This window comes from Eschrichtius robustus, chromosome 21 (genome assembly GCF_028021215.1).
Source record: "Eschrichtius robustus isolate mEscRob2 chromosome 21, mEscRob2.pri, whole genome shotgun sequence".
Classification (NCBI taxonomy): domain Eukaryota; kingdom Metazoa; phylum Chordata; class Mammalia; order Artiodactyla; family Eschrichtiidae; genus Eschrichtius; species Eschrichtius robustus.
In genome coordinates this window covers 31,693,902-31,713,130 of record NC_090844.1, presented here as the reverse complement: position 1 = coordinate 31,713,130, position 19,229 = coordinate 31,693,902, and the positions used below count along the sequence as shown (strand labels likewise).

Here is a 19,229-nt window from a genome sequence, read left to right as displayed (position 1 = left end):
CCTTTGTAGGTTACTGTCCTTCTTTCCAGGCTGCCTTTAAAATTCTTTCTTTGTCATTCACCTATGCTAATTTTAATATGTCTTGAAGGTCTTTTTGTATTAAGGTAATTAGGAGTTTTCTTAGCTTCATGCCCTTGTATATCCAGTTCCTTCCCCATGTTTGGGAAGTTGTCAGCTATTATTTATTTAAATATGCTCTCTGTTCTTTTCCCCCTTTCTTCTCTGGGATACCCATTACCCAGATTTTGCCCTTCCTAAAAGAGTTGGATAGCTCTCATAGAATTTCCTCATTTTTTAAAAATATCTTATTTCTCTTTCCTGTTCTACTTGTATCATTTCTAGTTTTCCATCTTCATGCTCACATTAGCTCTCTCTTCTGTATGGTCTGCTCTATTTCCAATGCTTTCTAATGCATTCTTCATCTCGTTTATTGAGTTCTTCAGCTCCAGAGTTTCTGTTTGGTTTTTTTTTAGAGTTTCATTCTCCTTGGTAAAGTATTCCTTCTGTTCGTTAATTTTATTCCTGAGCTCATTGAACTGCCTTTCTGAGTTTTCATGTAACCCGTTGAGTTTCTTTATGACAGCTGTGTTGAATTCTCTGTCAGTCAGGTTGCGGTATTTTGTGACTTTAAGTTCATTTTCTGGAGAATTCATTTTCTTCTTGTGATACTGTGCTAACTGTGGTTCTTCATGGTGCCTGATGAGTTGTTCCTCTGCCAGCACATTTTAAGTAGGGAACACCTTTCTCCTTGGTTCTAATCATTCAACAAGTTAGAAATTAGAGGTTATTTTCCAGTAGGTGGTGTAATAGCACAAGTTTGGGGGTTTTCTTACAGGAGCTGTTTCTGGTTATACTTTAAAGCCTGCACTTTCCACCCTCCACCACTTCTGTCAGAGTTGTTGCCTGTGCCCTCATTATCACTTCTTGTGCCTCTGGGGTTGTTGGTGCCTTGTTTCTGTCAGTGTCACTGTCCTTGCCACCTGTACCCCTGAGATGGTGGGCTCTTCCCTCCTGTCCAGGATCGCCTGAGTCTCTAGCTCCATCACCACCGTGGGAAGGGAAGAGTAATATGGGAGCCAGGGTCATGCTGGTGCCTCTGACATATCTGATGTTTTAATGTTCGTGGGCTCCACTGCTGTGGGTTGGGGGGCAGGGGGCTGGAGTCATGGGCACCTCAGCAACTGGAGGAGCAGTGTCCCAGGTCCCATTGCTGCTACTGCTCTGTTACCTGTGGCTGCAGGTGCTGCTGCAGCCAGGAGGCCAGGGTCATGCATGCCACCTGCCCTCCTGCTGCTGGGTTCTCTGTGATTGCAGACTCAGCTGTCACGGCTGGAGGGCCAGGACTGTGGGCACAGCCTCTGCTTTCCCTTGTTTCTGCCTTCTCTATGTATTCCAGTTTACCCACCTTTAGCTGTAAAGATGTGTAGAATTTGCTAGTGTCCTGGTGTGTCGGGGAGAGACAACTTTCTTGCATTGTGGATATTTTACTAGTTGTAGATTGAAGGGGAAAAACAAAGGTAGCTTTTCACTTCGCCATATTGCTGACATTATGTCTTGCTATAACCTTGTGGATATCGTGGACACAAGCCCTGTTGGCTTTCCAAGCTGGATTTTGTGAGGCGCATTTCTCAGTTGCATGCCTGAAAAGTTGGGGTGCCGGAGGTGAGGTTCAGATCCTTTGCTGCTCTGTGAGAAGCTGGGTGTTTTGAATTCCCTCCTGGTTGTGGGTTACTGTACTGGGAGTGGGGTTTATGGTAAGAAGCCTACCTGCTTCCATGTGGGTTTTCTCATTCGCCTGGTGTGTTGGAGTCACTCAGCTAGTGTTTGGAGTTTTTTTCAGAGGGAATTTTTCTATAGTAGCTGTAGATTCAGCATGTCCATGGGAGGGGGCGAGTTTGGGATCCTCCTGTGTCACCGTCTTCAACAGGACTCCTCCAGTTTCTTTTAATTGGTATATTAGAACATTAACATCCAAAGTGCTTATTGATATAGTTGGGTAATAGCTACCGTATTTGTCACTGTTAGCTATTTATTGCCTTTGTTCTTTGTTCTTATTTTTGTCTTCCATGCTTTCTTCCTTTTGTGGTTGTAATCGAGCCTTTTATATGATGCCATTTTCTGTTCTTTCTTAACATATCAGTTATGTTTCTTGGTTTACATTTTTTAGTGGTTGCCCTAGTGTTTGCAGGATACATTTTACAACTAATCTGAGTCCACTTTCAAGTAACACTATACCACTTGTAGTGTAAGTAATCTTGCAGTAAGAAAATTATCTATATCCTCCCCCCATCTCTTGTATCATGCTGTCATTCATTTTACTTACCTAGGAACATGCATAATTGATTACATTGTTGCTATTATTATTTCAAACTATCTGGTTTCTGTTAGATCAGTTAAGAAGAACAGCAGAAGTTTTTATTTTATGTTCACTTACTCTGTCTCTAATGCTCATTTTTCCTTATGTAAATCTGATTTTTCTGACCTATATAATTTTCCTTCTCTTTGATGATCTTCTTTCATCATTTCTTCCACAGCAGGTCTGCTGGTGACAAATTTCTCAATTTTGATTTGTCTGAGAAAGTCTCCCTTTCATTTTTGAAAGAGTAATTTTGCAGGATACCAAATTCTAGCTTGATGATTCTTTTCTTATAAACACTAAATATTTCACTCCATGCTCTTCTTGCTTGCATTATTTCTGAATAGTAATCCAATGTAGTTTTTATCATTGTGCCTCTATAGGTATGGGTTTTTTGTCCCCTTTGGCTTCTTTCATGATTTTCCTTCATCTTTGATTTTCTGAAGTTTGAATATGATATACTGGCATGTAAACTTTTGGCATGCATCCTGCTTGTTGTTTTCTGAGCTTCTTGGATCTTTGGTTTGGTGTCTGACCTTAATTTTGTAAAATTCTCAATCATTATTGATTCAAATATCTTTCATATCTTTCTTTTTTTTGCCTTCTAATATTACCAGTCTACATAAGTTATACCTTTTGTTGTTGTCCCACAGTCCTTGGAATTTCTGGGATTTTTTCAGTATTTTTCCTCTTTGTTTTTCAGTTTTGGAAGTTTCTATTGAGAAATCCTTAAACTCAGAGATTCTTACCTCAGCTCTGACAAGTCTACTCCTTACCCCATCTTCATTTCTGTTGTAGTTTTTCTAACATTTCTTTTTGATTCTCTCTTAGAATTTCCATCTGTCTGCTTACATTACCCATCCATACTTGTTTGCTCTCTACTTTACTCATTAGAGCCCTTAGAATATTAATCATTGTTGTTTCAAATTCCTGGTCTGATATTTCCAACATCCTAGCCATAGGATGCTCTGATGCTTGCTCTGTCTGCTCAAACTGAGTGTTTTGCTTTTTTATAAACCCTGTGATTTTTTTTTTCTTGATAGCTGGACATGATGACTGGGCAAAAGGAACTGCAGTAGTGTTAAGCCTTTAATAAAGTAGTGGTGAGCTGTGTGGAAGGGGAGGGGAAGCATTCTATAGTCCTATCCTTAGGTCTGTCTTTTAAGTGAGCCTGTATCTTTGGTCTGTGAATTTCACAAGTGTTTCTCAGTTTTTCCCCCTTCTTAGGTGGGACGGGATGGCTAAGTAGGCTAGAGTTAGAAATTTCCCTTCACCTATGTCAGTTAGGTTCTGGGAAAAAACCTCAGTAATTTTAGGCTCTGATATAATAATTTCTCTTAAGGTTAGGCCTTGTTAAAAAGAACAGAATACTCTGGTATATTTTAAAACTGCTTCCTTTCCCCTCCCCCTGCTGGAAATACAAGGGAATTTTTCTCTGATATTCACTGTGAGAATCTGGTCCAGCTCCTGGAGGTAAAACTCACAAGTGTGGGGCCCACCCATAACTGGACAGTCCTGGAGTTTTTAACTCTCAGACTTGACCAAACTGAGCCTCCAGTAAGTCAATGACTATTGAATTTTTCCTATTCTGGTACTAATTGCCGTGGGGGTTTCTGCTCTGGTAATTCGTGATCTCTGTGTTTGCCTCTCTGCCTCTCCAGTTTTGGAGGCAGCAGTTTGTCCTGTGACCTTAGTTCTCTAACTGACATAAAAATTGTTGATTTTTCAGTTTGTTCACCTTTTTATTTGTTAGGATGGAGTGCTGACTTCCAAGTTACTTACGTGCCAGGCTGTTTTGTTCTCACAAAAATTTTTAAAAGTGGGTCTCTGCTGCTGTAACTAGAGAAATATAAATTGGGCATATATAAATGGAAATTTTATTAAGATGCTTTTCTGAAGACAAGGAGTGCTTTACTAACACTTCACAGAAATCTTCCAGTGCAGTGACAGCCACCCCACCCAATCAATCTTGTATAATTTAATAGCTTAAAAAAAACAGTAAATACTCAGATTTGATCATTTGGCATTCCAAAATACTAAATAGCTATTTCATGAATTGACTATTAGGTAGTCTGACATTGGGTGAATTGGCCTAGGCAAATTGGCTTTCTATGAATTGACTTTCAGAAAATTAACTTAAAGCCCCAAATCATACAATATTAAAATAATAAATATTAGAATAATAAAAAACAGACTGCAGTATGAAGTCAGTAAGTTAAAAAAAAAACCCCGTCACATTTGAATACAAGTGTAAAGCACTATCCAAATTTAAAAATATTCTTTCTGTTGAAAACTTTCTTTCAGGGGTCACAAATTTAAATATGCCAATGGACTAAATCAATGGGTAAATTTCATTTGGTGTCCAAAGAAAGACATTAAATTACTTGTGTCACCATTGACACACCTACCTAGTTATGTTGCTTTATTGTAGTTTATTTTTTGAAATGTCTCTGTGCACGCACATGTGTGTTTGTATACATGCATATATATACAGACACATAAATAAATTCAGTAATAAGTTTAACTTTAAAATTATACCAGTGTTATCACATTAGTTTTTGACTGTTCTCTTGTTATCAATTTACCATGTTTTGTTACTGTTTTTTTTATTCTAGACTCATTTAATCATGTACAGAAATATATACACATATATTCTTTGATATTAGCAAGAGCTCAGAGCTCTGCTTGGCGCATAGTAGGAACTCAAATCTTTGCTGAATGCATATCTGTCTGTGGATTGATATTAGATAGACATAGGTGGTATTGCACTTTTCTGTGTCTTACTTTTTCATTCAACCATATTTTATTTAAATCCTTCCGAGTCAGTAGATATAGGTTTAATAAGTATTTTTTTGTGCGTATGTCACTGCACGCTGGCACCTGTATTTCTGTGGGAAGATTACCAGGAGTGTGACTGCTTGGTTGAAAGGTATATATGTTTAAAATTCTAATATAAATCTGTTAAAGCCATATTTCTTTCCCAAAATGCCCAAACACTTTTAAATTTACTTGCAATGTAAACAAATACCTCCTCTACTTCGTCTCTCTCCCTTACCCCCAATCTTCTTGAGCTTGAGATCTAGAAATATTCCTTTGAACACTCTGGGCATGTCAAATAAAACTTATCTGGAGCCTAAATTTGTCCAACAGGGCAATTGTTGACCTGCTAACAGTCTTAAGTTCTCACTCCTTCAAATTCACGGACATTGCTTATTCTTTTCTTCCCCATAAAATAAGTAGTACTTACGCATCATTGAAGACTTTGAAAATTTAGAAATCTAAAGTAGAATGCAAAAAATTAACCATATATTTTTACAATACAGAGTTAACTCTTCTCCTGCAAGCTTTGTTTCTTTGTCAGTGTATGTACATGTGTACATATGTATAAATTCACTTATTCATTCATTCATCAAATGTGTTTACCTGTGTGAGTATGCAAATTTATTCATTGAGTCACTGATTCAACAAAGCAGACATGGTACTATATATAAAGGGAAATAGCTTGCTTTTTTAATCCCACACATTTCTCTCTTTAAGAACTTTTCCATGCTTTAAATATTGCCTAAAAATCGTTATAAGAAACAATATTATTTACAATTGGCCCTCCATATCCATGGATGTGGAACCTGCAGATATGGAGGGCCAACTATACTATGCAGTTTATATAAAGCACTTTGATATCTATAGGGGTCCCGGAACCAATCCCCATTGGATACTGAGGGATGACTGTAACTTTTTAATTTTAACCATTCTGTTATGTTAAATGTCATATGATATTTGATTCTTCATTATTATCAAAATTTGCTTTGATGAACAAACTTGTACACAAATATTTGTAAGCATTCTTGCTATCTCTATAGGATAGATTCCCAAAACTAGAATTACAGAGTGTACGGGGGTAATCCCCTTTAAGATATTAACCTAAAATTTTTAAATGCTTTCCAATAAGTTTTATAAATTTATTCTATGAGAATAGGCATACGAGAATGCCTCTTACATTTCTTCCTCTCAAGTCTAAGTACTGTTTTATTTTTGATATTTGCCAACTTGATACACAAGAGAAAGTTCTTCACTATGGTTTTAATTGTCTCCTTTGACTGTTAGTGAGATTGAACATATATTCATATGTTTAATAACCATGTGTTGATCAGTAAATTATCTATTCCTGCCTTTTGCCCATTGGTGTCTAAGATGTGGTGCCATGTATATTATTCATTTGTCAAATACGTATAATGGCTGTTTTATTTTCTTGACCTATCTATTCTCATGCCAGTATAATATTTTTTACATTTTATAGCTATTGGTAAAAATCAAATATTTATATTGATATGTCAAATTTTCTAATTATCCCATTTTTGGATTATTTATTCAAGTCTTTGTTATTTTCAGGATAGTTTTATGTTTTCTTCACATGATGTTGCATATTCCTTGTTAAAATTATTTATACGTATCACATAGTTTTGTTACTGGTGTGATTAGGGATCTTTCCTCATTACACTTACTGTGTAAGAAAGTTAATGATATTTGCGTATTCATTTCTATTCAGGCAACTTACTAAACTATAGAAAATTTTTGAGGCTTTTGGTAGACAGTCATCTCTTGAAAATAACAATAAAATTACCCATTTATTTCTAGTGGCTGTACTTTCAGTTCTTTCTATTGCTTTATTATATTGACTGGATCTTAAAGGAAAATTGAAAATAATAGTGGTTATTTCCTAGGTACCTTGGAAGTCAACCTTGCCCTCTGATGCAATGTGTCTCAGATTCTTCTTGAGTTATCCAGCCCTATTTATGTAACCAATCACTCTGAGAAGCTCTGGTACTTTTGAAAAGGGGATGATATTCAAGACCATAATTAGATCCCTAGGGGTACACACTGTATTTTTTTTCACATGAGGAGAGACACAGTGGAGAAACAGTGAGGCTACTATCTGCTGTTTTTAAAAGAATTACCCTTTTTTCAGAAGTTCATGGATTTTTTGGAGTATGAAAGAATACATGGATCTTTAATCACAGTTTTGCCATAAACAAGTAGAAAGCTGGAAAGAAATGTATGAAGCAACAGTTTTCAGATATTAGACAATAGGCAGCATGGGGCTTTATTCCCTGAGAGAAGGGAAACAAAAGAGATGTGATTTCCCTGGCTCTCTTCCTATTGTCAGGTTTTGGACTGCAGCGCCTTGGGTGGGATCTGGACTGAGCGCAGGCTCAGTAGCTTGAGGAGAAGGAGATTGGCATTATGAGAGATTAAAGTGGATGGAATCTGTGAGGCAGTGTTCCAGGGAAGAAGCATTGATATGCAGGAAGAGGTTCAGAAATTTGCTTAGAGGTCCTTATGGGTCTATTGATGAAGATCAAACCACACAAGACCAGGGAAAGAATGACAGAACTGTTAAGCCGAACAATTATCAATGTTTACAGAAGGCTGGGAGTTAATTTGAGTTACAATCAGTCAGAGTGAAGAGGTGTTTTTGAAAACCTGGGACATTCACTAGAGATCCCAGAAGAGTCATGCTTTACTAGTAGCACTAAATTAGCCTTAGAGAAAAGGATATTCTAAATCTGCCCTATCAAAGTTTAAAAACAAGCCTTGATGAAGCTGTTCTGCAAGTAACTTAACTGCCTGCCAGCACCAATATGGCAATCTTTAAAGGAAAACAACACATTCTACAATATGATATTCACAGTATCCATCATAACATTTTAGAAAGTAACAAACATACAAAGAAGGAGAATTATGTGACCCATACCAGGAGAAAAATTTAGTCAATAGAAATAGACCCAGCAGTGTTAAAAATGATATAATTAGTTGACAGGGATTTTAAAAAGCTATTACAAATATTCTCATGGATTTAAAATAAAACATTAACATGGTAAGAAGAGAACTGGGAGATATAAAAAAGCACATGGAATTTATAGAAATAGGAAAACACCATAACTGAAATGAAAAATTCTTTGGATGGTATTAACAGCACAACTGACACAGCAGAAGAAAATGTCAGTGAACTTAAAGATAAGGCAATAGAAACTATTCAAACTGAAGCAAAAAATGTAAAAAAGACTGAAAAAAAAATGAATCAGTGACCCATTAGATGCTGTCAAATGGTTCAGCATATGTGTAATTAGTGTTGCAGAAGAAGAGAAAGAGGGGAGGCTAGAAAAAATTTTCAAAATTTGATAAAGCATGAACTCAAAGTTCCAGGAAGTTCAATAAATCTCAAGCCAGAAAAACACAGATACATACCAAGACACCTTATAATCAAATTACTGAAATCAACAATAAAGGGAGTATTTTTTTTTTCAGGCTAAAAAACAACTTTTATTTATTAAGAATGAATAATGATATAATATATAATAATGAAAATAATCAAGAACTAATAATGTATCAAGAAGAAGGATTATTACTGACTGATACACATAACTGAAAAGCCCAAGCATGGCTAGATTCCAAGACTCAGATGATGCTGTCAGGATTCTGCCTCCCTCCATCCCTCGATTTGGCTCCCTTCCCTCTAGGATTCACTTTCATGCAGACTCTCCACACATGTGGTACTGAAAGTGGCATTCAGCAGCTCTAAGTTTAAATCCTACCAGCAGTAACTCTGAAACAAATAGCTTCTCTTTCTAAAGGTTTCCAATACATTGACTAATTGGCCTGATCCGGTTCATGCACCAACCTCTGGGCATGGAAAGTGTGATGCATCAAAGCTGGGCAGAGTCACGTCCCACAGTAACCACACTGCCGATTTATAAAGGATTCATTTCCCTCAAGAAAATTTCAGATACTGTTGCCAGCTGAATAGTGTAGATTCTGGGAAGAAAAAAATAGCAGGTGTTCATTACTATTATCTTAAGACCATAACCACTTAACCATATTTCTCAGATAAAGAGGTTTACTGAAATAGCTATGTGTGTGATGGTTAAACTATTACATTAAAAAGGGACATTGAGTGATTAAGTCTACACCAATATATTCATGAAGGTAGTCTCAAATGCCCACAAACAATATCGAACACAAGAACAGATGCTCAACTTTGGCTTGTCACAATAATAAAATAAAAATAAAAATATACAAAGGACCAAGAGCAGAGATTTGAGGCCTAAAATCCATATCTATACTATGATTTCTACTCAACCAAGGTTGATTGAAACAGGTAGCTTCCAATTAATAAAAGAGGTGGTTGCTTTAGTTATAAAAAGTTAAATTATTGGTGTCAGTCAATCCTATTCATTCCGAAACAAACATGAAAGCAAAATATGATGTTCTTTTGTCCCCATTTTTTTCCCCTAACAATTTCAAAGCTACAGAAACACTGAAGACTATTACAATGAACATCCACGTACCCTTCACTTAGATTTACCAGTGATTAACATTTTGCCGTACTTGCTTTCCCTAATAAAGGGAATATTTTAAATGTAGTCGGAGAAGAAAGACACATTGCATCTGGAGCAACAACGATAAGAATGACTCCAGGCTTCTTATCAGAAAATATGTAAGACAAAAAAAATTAAATGACATCATTTAAGTGTGAGAAAAAACCTGTCATTTAGTGTTCTGTATCCAATGAAAATATTTCAAAAATTAAGGATATAAAAGAATTTTTTCAGATATAAACATCTGAGAGAATTTGTTGCTAGAAGATATGCACTAAAGGAAATATTAAACTATATTCAGATGGAAGGAAAATAATGTCATATGGAAATGTGGATCTACACAAAGCAATGAAGAGTGCTGGAAATGAAAAAGATGTGGATAAATATAAAATAGTGTATTTCATTTAAACTTTTTTTTTTTTTTTTTAATTTAAGGCTGTGTTGGGTCTTCGTTTCTGTGCGAGAGCCCTCCCCAGTTGCGGCAAGCGGGGGCCACTCTTCATCGCGGTGCGCGGGCCTCTCACTATCGCGGCCTCTCTTGTTGCGGAGCACAGGCTCCAGACGCGCAGGCTCAGTAGTTGCGGCTCACGGGCCCAGTTGCTCCGCGACATGTGGGATCTTCCCAGACCAGAGCTCGAACCCGTGTCCCCTGCATTGGCAGGCGGATTCTCAACCACTGCACCACCAGGGAAGCCCTCATTTAAACTTATAAGAAGACAATTGACTTTTTAAAGTAAACACAATAATAATGTATTCTGGCATTTATAGCACATTTAGGCAAAGTTGTTTGTTGTTTCTATTGCTGTGATTTTCATTTGCATTTCTCTTATGATTAATGGTGTTGAGCATCTGTTCATATTCTTGGTGCCATTTGTATATCATCTTTGGAGAAATATCTACTCAAGTCCTTTGCCCATTTTAAAGTTAGGTTATTTGATTTTTTTTGTTGACTTGTAGGATTTTGTTGTATATTCTGGATATTAACCCTTTATCAGATATATGGTTTACAAGTTTTCTGTTCTATAGGTTGCCTTTTCACTCTGTTGATTGTTTCCTTTGATGCACAAACGTTTTTAAGTTTGTTGTATAGTCATTTGTCTATTTTTACTTTTGTTGCTTGTGCTTTTAGTGTCATATCCAAGATATCATTGTGAAGTCCAATGTTACGAAGCTTTCCCCCTATGTTTTCTTCTTGGAGTTTTATAGTCTTAGGTCTTACATTTAGATGTTTAATCCATTTTGAGTTAATCTTCATATATGATGTGAGATAAGGGTCCAACTTCATTCTTTTGCATTGGGTATCTAGTTTTCTGAGCACCATTTGCTGAAGTGATTCTCCTTTCCCCATTGAGTGGTCTTGGCACCCTTGTCAAAGATCCGTTGACTATATCAGTAATATGTTTACCAATAACAGTAACTGAATAGATAAATGGAGATATGGGAAAACTCTTTTTTATAGCATAAACAATATAAAAGGAATAATGGAGTTAAATAATTATCAATGGATGCTAAAACTAGTGGATGAAAGTTTTATGAGGACCCAGATACTTTCATAATCTCACAAGTATCTCCTCACAAATTGCTTATTAATTACAAATGGAGGCATGGTAACTTACAGTGGAAGAAAGTTGGAAGACAGCACCTTAACCAAGTGATCCAAAAGTAACAACACAATATTATGACAAAGTGACAACATGGTGTCTCCTGAGAAGGACGACATTACTTCTGTGAGGTATTTCACAGTAGACATACACATACACACACAACAACATGAAGGTGATGTGATAGAGCTAAGGCAATGGATACCCCAAACAGAATAATTTTTTCCTGTACATTTAAGCCATGGAATAAAGAAATTAGATTCATGTTCTTAAATTGAGATCTTAGAAATTGAGAGATGTTTTATATTATTTTGAGAAGTAGCATAGCATAGTGGTCAAGGGCAGAGACTCTGAAACCAGATAGCTTCAGTTTAAATCCTGTCTCCATCACTTACTAGCCATGTGACCTTTGGCAAGTTAAATATCTATGCCTCAGTTTATTCATCTGTAAAGTAGGAATAATAATAGTCCCAACCTTATAGGGCTGTTGTGAGGATTTGATGAGTGAATCTATATAAAGTGCTCAGAATAGAGACTCACACATAGTAAGCACCATAAAGTTGTTTGCTATTATTAATTAATTAAAGAAATTAATTATCTGATGCCCTCTTGGAATACAAAAAAACCTTTGCTTAAAAATCAAACAAACAAAAGCTAACAAATTAAACAAACCTGATCCTGGTCAAGGGCCGTATTATGCTAGTAAATGTTTACCAACTAGTGTGAGGAAGGGTAAAGCCCTCATTTGTAAGTATAAATACTTCAAACTACCCCATGATGTCACTGAACTTGGAGATGGGAAGAGATGTTACACACTCAGCCCTGGGAGCTGATACTGGCTGGCTCTAACACACCACTGGAATGGTCTCATTTTCATTAGAATTTATGTAGGTGTTTCTGAAATTGCACACTAAATTTTCAGGTGAACATTTGAAGGTGTTAAATTTTCCAGGTGCAAATATTGTGAGCCTCACTTTACAGCTGCTTTTTAGCGTGTGTGTATGTGCGTGTGTGCACTTTAGGCTAAAAAAACAAGCATTCAATTTGTAGAATTCTCTCTCTAAATAAATCAAATAAAATTACACTAGATGAAAATACAAAAGTAAGCTTGATGATCCATCTGATAATTTTACTTTCTATGAGAAAATATTTTTAAATGATCATTTGAATTAAAAAAATGATTCTAGGTGTGCACTTCCGAGATGACATGCAACTGTTCTAGTGGCTACAGCCCTCCAGATTGTCAAGCGCGCTCCAGAGAGTCTTCCAGGTTGCCTGGGGGACAGGGCAAGTATCTGTCTCTTCTTGTATCCAGTTAATAAAATTCTCAAATTGCTTACCTTCACAAAGACAAAGTTCGATTTTTGCCACTTTGAAAGAAACCAGTATTTGTAATTAAAAGGTAAATAGGCTTCCTCAAGAAATAGACACCAAATATGCTTTCTTAATCTTGCTTTTTGTCCTAATATCAATTTTGAATATGATTGAAGCTGAGGGTATCTTTTAAAATTTTTATTTACTTATGTCTGACTTTCTCCTTTAAACTGTCTTTCAACCTTTCCCCCTTTTATGCCTGATCCTGTGGTCTCAGCTCTATACAAACAACACACTCTGTGTCCAGCACCATTAATATGTGTCTGTTATAGAAGAAATAGAGGAAATAGAAGATAAGTTTTTAGTCTGGCGTTTATAGTTTAAATGAGAAAAATCTATTAATTGCTGCTAAAGAGATGACAGAAGGGGCTAAAACAATATTCTGTTTGTTCACGATGACTTTAGTTTTTGTCATTCATTCATTGATTTAGCAAATATTTATTGACAGGTGTTCATCATATGGCACTAAGCATGTACAGTAAGCAAAACAGAGTCCCACTCCTCATGGAATTTAAAGAATACCCAGTGCTAACTAGCTGCAGAATTAGGATTAGGAATCAAGTCTCATGTTTTTTATGGCAGTGACGTTTTAGTAACACTGCAGTGACTCCGTATGTAAAAACAGATCCCTAAATGTCAAAGAGCCAACAGTCTAATAAAGAAAAACAGGATATGCACAGATATAGTGGAATTCTGTGATAATGCACCTTGTAACAATGCAAGTTTGTTGGATAACCTTACATATTATATATCATTGAAGTTTTGGGGTCCCACTTATAGTGGGATTTTGCTGTAGCTGCTGTATAATGTAGAATACGTTGGAACTTTCTGGAGCTTTGTTTCTATTCTTTTAGAATGAGAGTTTATAAAGATAGTCTTAAGTATTATGATTCTATTATTATTTTTCCATATTCCTTGAATAACAATAAACATTAAGAACATTGTAATTAGTTTGCTGTAACTTGAAAGTAAAAGTAGACAGCTTAATTTTTTTACTCTGACTTTTTAATGTATTTTTATTTTTAGGTTTAATCAAGGAAAGAGGTTTTGAGAAGGCTGGGAAGAAGCGGTGGCTTTTGGGTATCTACATTGCTTTACCTGTTCTCGTCGTAGCAACCATAGTAGCTGTTTCATGGAAGCCTTTGAAAAAGTGGTTCAGCAAGAAAGAGGAACCCCAAAGTAGCGAGTAAATTGAATTTGTGTTCTGAAGTTAAACTTTAGTACCATTTAAGTCTAGTCACATATAAGGAAATATTATGAGCAGCCATAATACTTTACATTTTACAGGAATTTTGAATGCTACATGAGTATCTCATTTAATTATTTGAGATAGTTTTGAATATCCTTATTTTAAAGATGCAAAAATTTTGGAATGTGGTTTTAATAACTTCCCAATGTCATCGCCTTGGTAATTGAGAGAGGAAGAACTAAAATGTATCCATATCTATTGCTTTCAAATGCCCAGTGATCCGTGCCACCTACAGGAGAAGTACCAGAAGTATTTATTTGGAATGCAGATTTATGAGCCTTATCACAAATGAAATATTTCAATTTGCATTGCTGCCTCATGTAAGAAATAATTTTAAAAATATTCTCTGGGAAAAGTCTTCAGAAGGCAAATTTATAATTTAGTATATAAAATATTTTTATTTAAAAATATAGTTCAAAAACAAAGACAGAACAAGGTGACAAACAACCGTTTGCCCACCACTGGAAATAAACATGAATATTTTGTTTCTCTTATGAAATAAACCGCTGTCTATACAGCTGCAATCCCCATCTCCCTCTCTGCGGAGAACAACCTCTGCACTGAAAGCTGGTGTGTATCATATATTTTTACTACACGTGGCTACATCCCTGTGCCATATCTAGAATTATATATAATTTTAAATATTTATACTTTATACATATGTTTACCCTTCTAATTCTAAGTTTGTTTTTCTTTTTTTTCCTTTTTCTTTTTTATGAGCAGTCTTCTCAGAGGTTTTTCTATTTTATTAGTAATTAAAAAATATAATTTGTGGTTCTGTTGAGATGCCTATATTTCCGTGTGTTTATTATCCTTAACTTAGTCTCTGTTCCTCTTTGCTACTCTCTTCACCTTTGCTATGTGTTTGTTAATTTTACCTTTGTGGAGTCTAATGCTTTGTTTATTAATTTTCAATTTTTCTTATTTTCCTAATATGCTTTTAAAGTGAAAACTTTCTCCCTTATATATCATTTCATCTACATTCTCCAGTTTTTAAGATACAGCTGATGTTCAGTTAAAAAAATTAGAAACTTCCAGCACGATTTCTTATTTAAATCATGAACAAATCATGGTCTTTAGTTGTCAGTTATATGATTTATTTTTGTTGCTGTAAAAGTTATTTTCCAATTTTGTTACCTTATTGGGAAAGCTTTGTCTCTATGATTTAGACTCCTAAATGTTGGAACCAGAAAGGAAGTCATTTTTTTGTAAAAATGTATGCTTGATACGCATGCTTCAATTAATGTGATGCAGTATGTTTTTTTCTTTGTTTTTAGAACAAACTTTTTAATTGTGCTGTTTCAAATCATCTTTATCCTTACTGGGTTTTTTAATTTTTTCTCTACTTGATAATTTATTTTCTATGAGAGGCAAACTAAGATTTTCCAACATGTCATGGCTTTCTCTTTGATTGTTGAGACTTCAGCTTTATATACTCTGAGGCAGTGACTAAATGCATAATGTTCAATGTAGTTATATATTCTTTGTGTATTTTCTTTTTATCATTAATAGTTGTATCTTAAATTCTATTCTCACTCTTATATTGCTATATATCAACTTGCTCTTTGAAAGTTAGACTTACCTATTACATATTTTTCATCCCTTATTTTCAACCTTTCTTTGATTTTAGTTGGTATCTTATAAACAGCCTTTATATGAAATGCAGTAGTGGAGTTTGTTACATTTATATGCTTAATATATGATGGCATATATTCACATTGAAATTTACCATCTTATTTTCTTCCTACTTACTATCCTCTTTTTTTTTTTTTTTTTTTGCATTTTTTCCTTTTCCCAAGATCCATTTTCTTGATTGTGCTTTTTCTTCTTCTTTTCTTTTTCTCTTCTACTATTTTGTACATTTTTATATTCTGTTTTTATTGTTTTAATGATTCTTGTTAACTTTTAGCATTTGTAGCTAATGTTGTATAATGTCTTAATTTAATCATTGTATATAATCTTCTGAATAACACAAGGATCTTAGCCATTTAACACTAACCTATCTTTTTCAATCTGTTTGTCATTTGGCTTTTCAGTTCCCTCCAAATAAGTTTTGTGTTATTGTGTTCTTATCATTATTATATTTAGTTAATACTTATTAGGATTTCCTGATATATTTCCCAGATTCTTTATGATTCCCTTTTTTTAAACTTAGTTTTGGAATAATTTAAGAAATATAAAAAGTTGCAAAAATAGCACAGAATTCCGTTGTACTCATCACTTAGGTTTTCTCAATAATAACATCTTACATTAACATAGCGCATTTTCAGAGCCAGAGAATTGGTATTCGTACAATATTATCAATTAAACTATAGACCTTATTCATATTGACCAGTGTTTACATACATACACTCATTTTTGAGTATGTGTGTGTATATATTATGAAATTTTGTCACATGGTTTGTGTACCAATGCCATAATTATCGCCATTCTTTTTGGAATCCTGCTTTTTTCATTCTAGGTTCAGTATTCTTGGAGAAGTACCTGCTTTGGTAGTTATTGCAGTGACGGTCTATGTGTAATCATCTGTTTGCCTTATATGCCTGGAAATGGTTTTATTTCACTTTCACTCTTGAAATTCTATATGGGTATAGAATTTTAGGTGGACAGTTATTTCTGTCAGCCCTTTTATGATGCCATTGAATTCTGGCATTTACTGTTGTTGAGATGTCTGCTGTCAGATTAATTAATTCATTTTTACCTTTATACTTGTTGCACTTTTTTTCTAAGTTAGCTTCTCAAGTTTTCTTTTGTCCAAGGTATTATGTTACTGAATTATTACTTGTTCTGATATGAGTTTGTTTTTATTTTTCCAGCTCTGAATTCACAATAATCTTCTATTATCATGTCTTTCTTCAGTTCTGGAAGATTCTCAGTCATTATCTCTTCAATGCTTGACTCTTCCCCATTCTATCCCTTTTATTTTTCTGAAATCCCTATATTTTAGGGTCTTCCATTCTAGCCTGCATGGTAGATGGTGATGGTTGTTCTCTTCCTCATCTTTATACTTCTCCTCCTTTTTCTTCTTTTCTTTTAACACTAAGAATGAAGTTTTTAAAAGCTGAGATACAATTTACATGTAGTAAAATTAATCTCTTTAGTTTATGTAATTCTATGAGTTTAACAAATATGTACACTTACCACAACCCCAATAAAACATAGAACAATTTGATCACCTCAGAATTCCCTCTCACCCCACCTTCAGCTCCTGGCACTGACAGATGTCTTCTTTGCCTATAGTTTTGCCAATTCCAGAACTTTGTATAAATGGAATCATATACTGTAGTATGTAATCTTTTGAGTCTGTCTTCTTTCCCTTGGCATAATGCATTTGACATTTATCCATGATGTTATGTGTATCAACAGCTTGTTCTTTTTCTAATGTATAGTTCTATCGTGGTATAATTGACATACAGTAAATTACATATATTTTAAGTGTATAATTTTGTATGTTTTGATAATTTGAAAAGTAACACTGATGAAACCATCACCGTGATCAAGATTATGAAGATATCTGTCATGCCCCCAAATTTCCTCGTGCCCCTTTGTAAGCCCCACTCCTGCCTCTTCCACCTGCTTTACCCCCATACTGCTGCTGATCTGCTTTCTTAGTTTGCATTTTCTAGAATTTTATATAAATGGAATCATACAGTATGTACTCTTCTTTTTGTCTGATCTATTTCACTCACCATGATTATTTTGCAATCCATCCATGTTCTTGTGTGATCATTTTTTTTCCTTTTATTGCTGATAAGTATTCAGTTGTATGATTATACCATAATTTGTTCATCCATTCCATCTGTTGATAGTTATTTGGATGCATTCCAGTTTTGGGCTGTTATAAATGAAGCCATTATGAACATTTGCTTACAAATTTCTATGTGAACATATGCGTTCTTTTTCTTAGTTAATACCCAGGACTGGAATGACGGGGTAATATGGTAGGTATATGTTTCACTTCTAAAGAAAGAGCTAAACTGTTTTGCAAAGCAGTTCTTCTATCTTATATTCCAGCCACTAGCATGTGAGAGTTCTAGTTCCTCCACATTCTCACCAACACTTATATGGTCATATATTTTTTTAATTTTAGCAATTTCGATAGTGTGCAGTGGCATCTCATTATGGTTTTAATTTGCATTTCTCTAATGACTAATGATGCTGACAGTTGTTTCATGTGGTTATTTGTCAGATGTACCTCTTCTTTGGAGAAGTGTGTATTCAAATATTTTACCCATTTTAAATTAATTAATTAAAATTACAACCCGGAGGTCTTTTATTTATTTATTTTTATGCCTATTATGGCATGATTTCATAGGGAATGGCTTCCAGCTCACTGGTTCTCACAAAGTGTGCTTCTCTGGATGGAGCAGGCTGGTGCTTCAGTCAAACCCATGTTCCTTTCCCTTTGGCTTCCTTCTTTTTCTGATCATATTTCCTTCACTCATTTCAGGGAGCGATCTTGGTTCTTAGAGTGCTTAATATCCTCAATAAGTACATTAATTCTCTTGGCAAGAATCTTGCCCTTAATTTGTTTGTTTTCAACAATGCCAACAGCCTGCTGGGTAACATTGTAGACTCCCAGTTTTTGTAACCTTTGTGGGACATTCCTTTTTTAAATAGTGCCAGTTCCCTTGCTGTCTACAATATCACTTTTTTGTAGATTCCCATGTATGTGACCAAAGGAACAACCCCATGTTTTCTAAAAGGTCTAGAGAATGTATAGCAGGTGCCTCTTCTCTTTTCTTTTGTGTTGGTCTTTTTGACAAATTACTGGAAGATGGCAGTTTCAGCTGAAAGACCCCATTTTTTGATTGGGTTGTCTTTTTATTATTGAGTCAGTCAGAACTTTCTGATCATTTAAAAACTGGATTGTTTGTTTTCTTATTATTGTATTTTGAGTGTTCATTATAAATGCTGGATATAAGTGCTTTATTATATATATGATTTGCAAATATATTCTTCTAGTCTAAGGCTTTTCTTTTCACTCTTTTAAAGAGCAAAAGTTTTAAATTCTGATGAAATCCAATGTATCAATATCTTCTTTTATAGATCATGATTTTGATGTTGTATCTAGGAAATATTTGCCTAACCAAAATTCATGAAGATTTTCTCTCATGTTTTCTTTTAAAAGTTTTATAGTTTTAGGTTTTGCATTTAGGCTTATATCCAATTTGAACTAAGTTTTGTATGGGTATGAATTGAGTGTTTTTCTTTTCCTGCATAAGAATATCCAGTTGTTCTAACACCATTGCTTTTAAGCTTCGTTAAGCAGG

The 19,229-nt window shown here is 34.8% G+C and overlaps 1 protein-coding gene across 1 annotated transcript in view; it reads left to right on the top strand.

Moving 5' to 3' along the window:
* ADAM32 (ADAM metallopeptidase domain 32) overlaps positions 1-19,229 on the top strand; it is a 200,221-nt gene that overhangs the window by 163,307 nt on the left and 17,685 nt on the right. The window contains exons 18-19 of the mRNA XM_068531996.1: positions 12,521-12,620; positions 13,734-13,787. Of these exons, the coding sequence (XP_068388097.1) occupies positions 12,521-12,620; positions 13,734-13,787 (154 nt within the window). The remainder of the gene's footprint in view (positions 1-12,520; positions 12,621-13,733; positions 13,788-19,229) is intronic.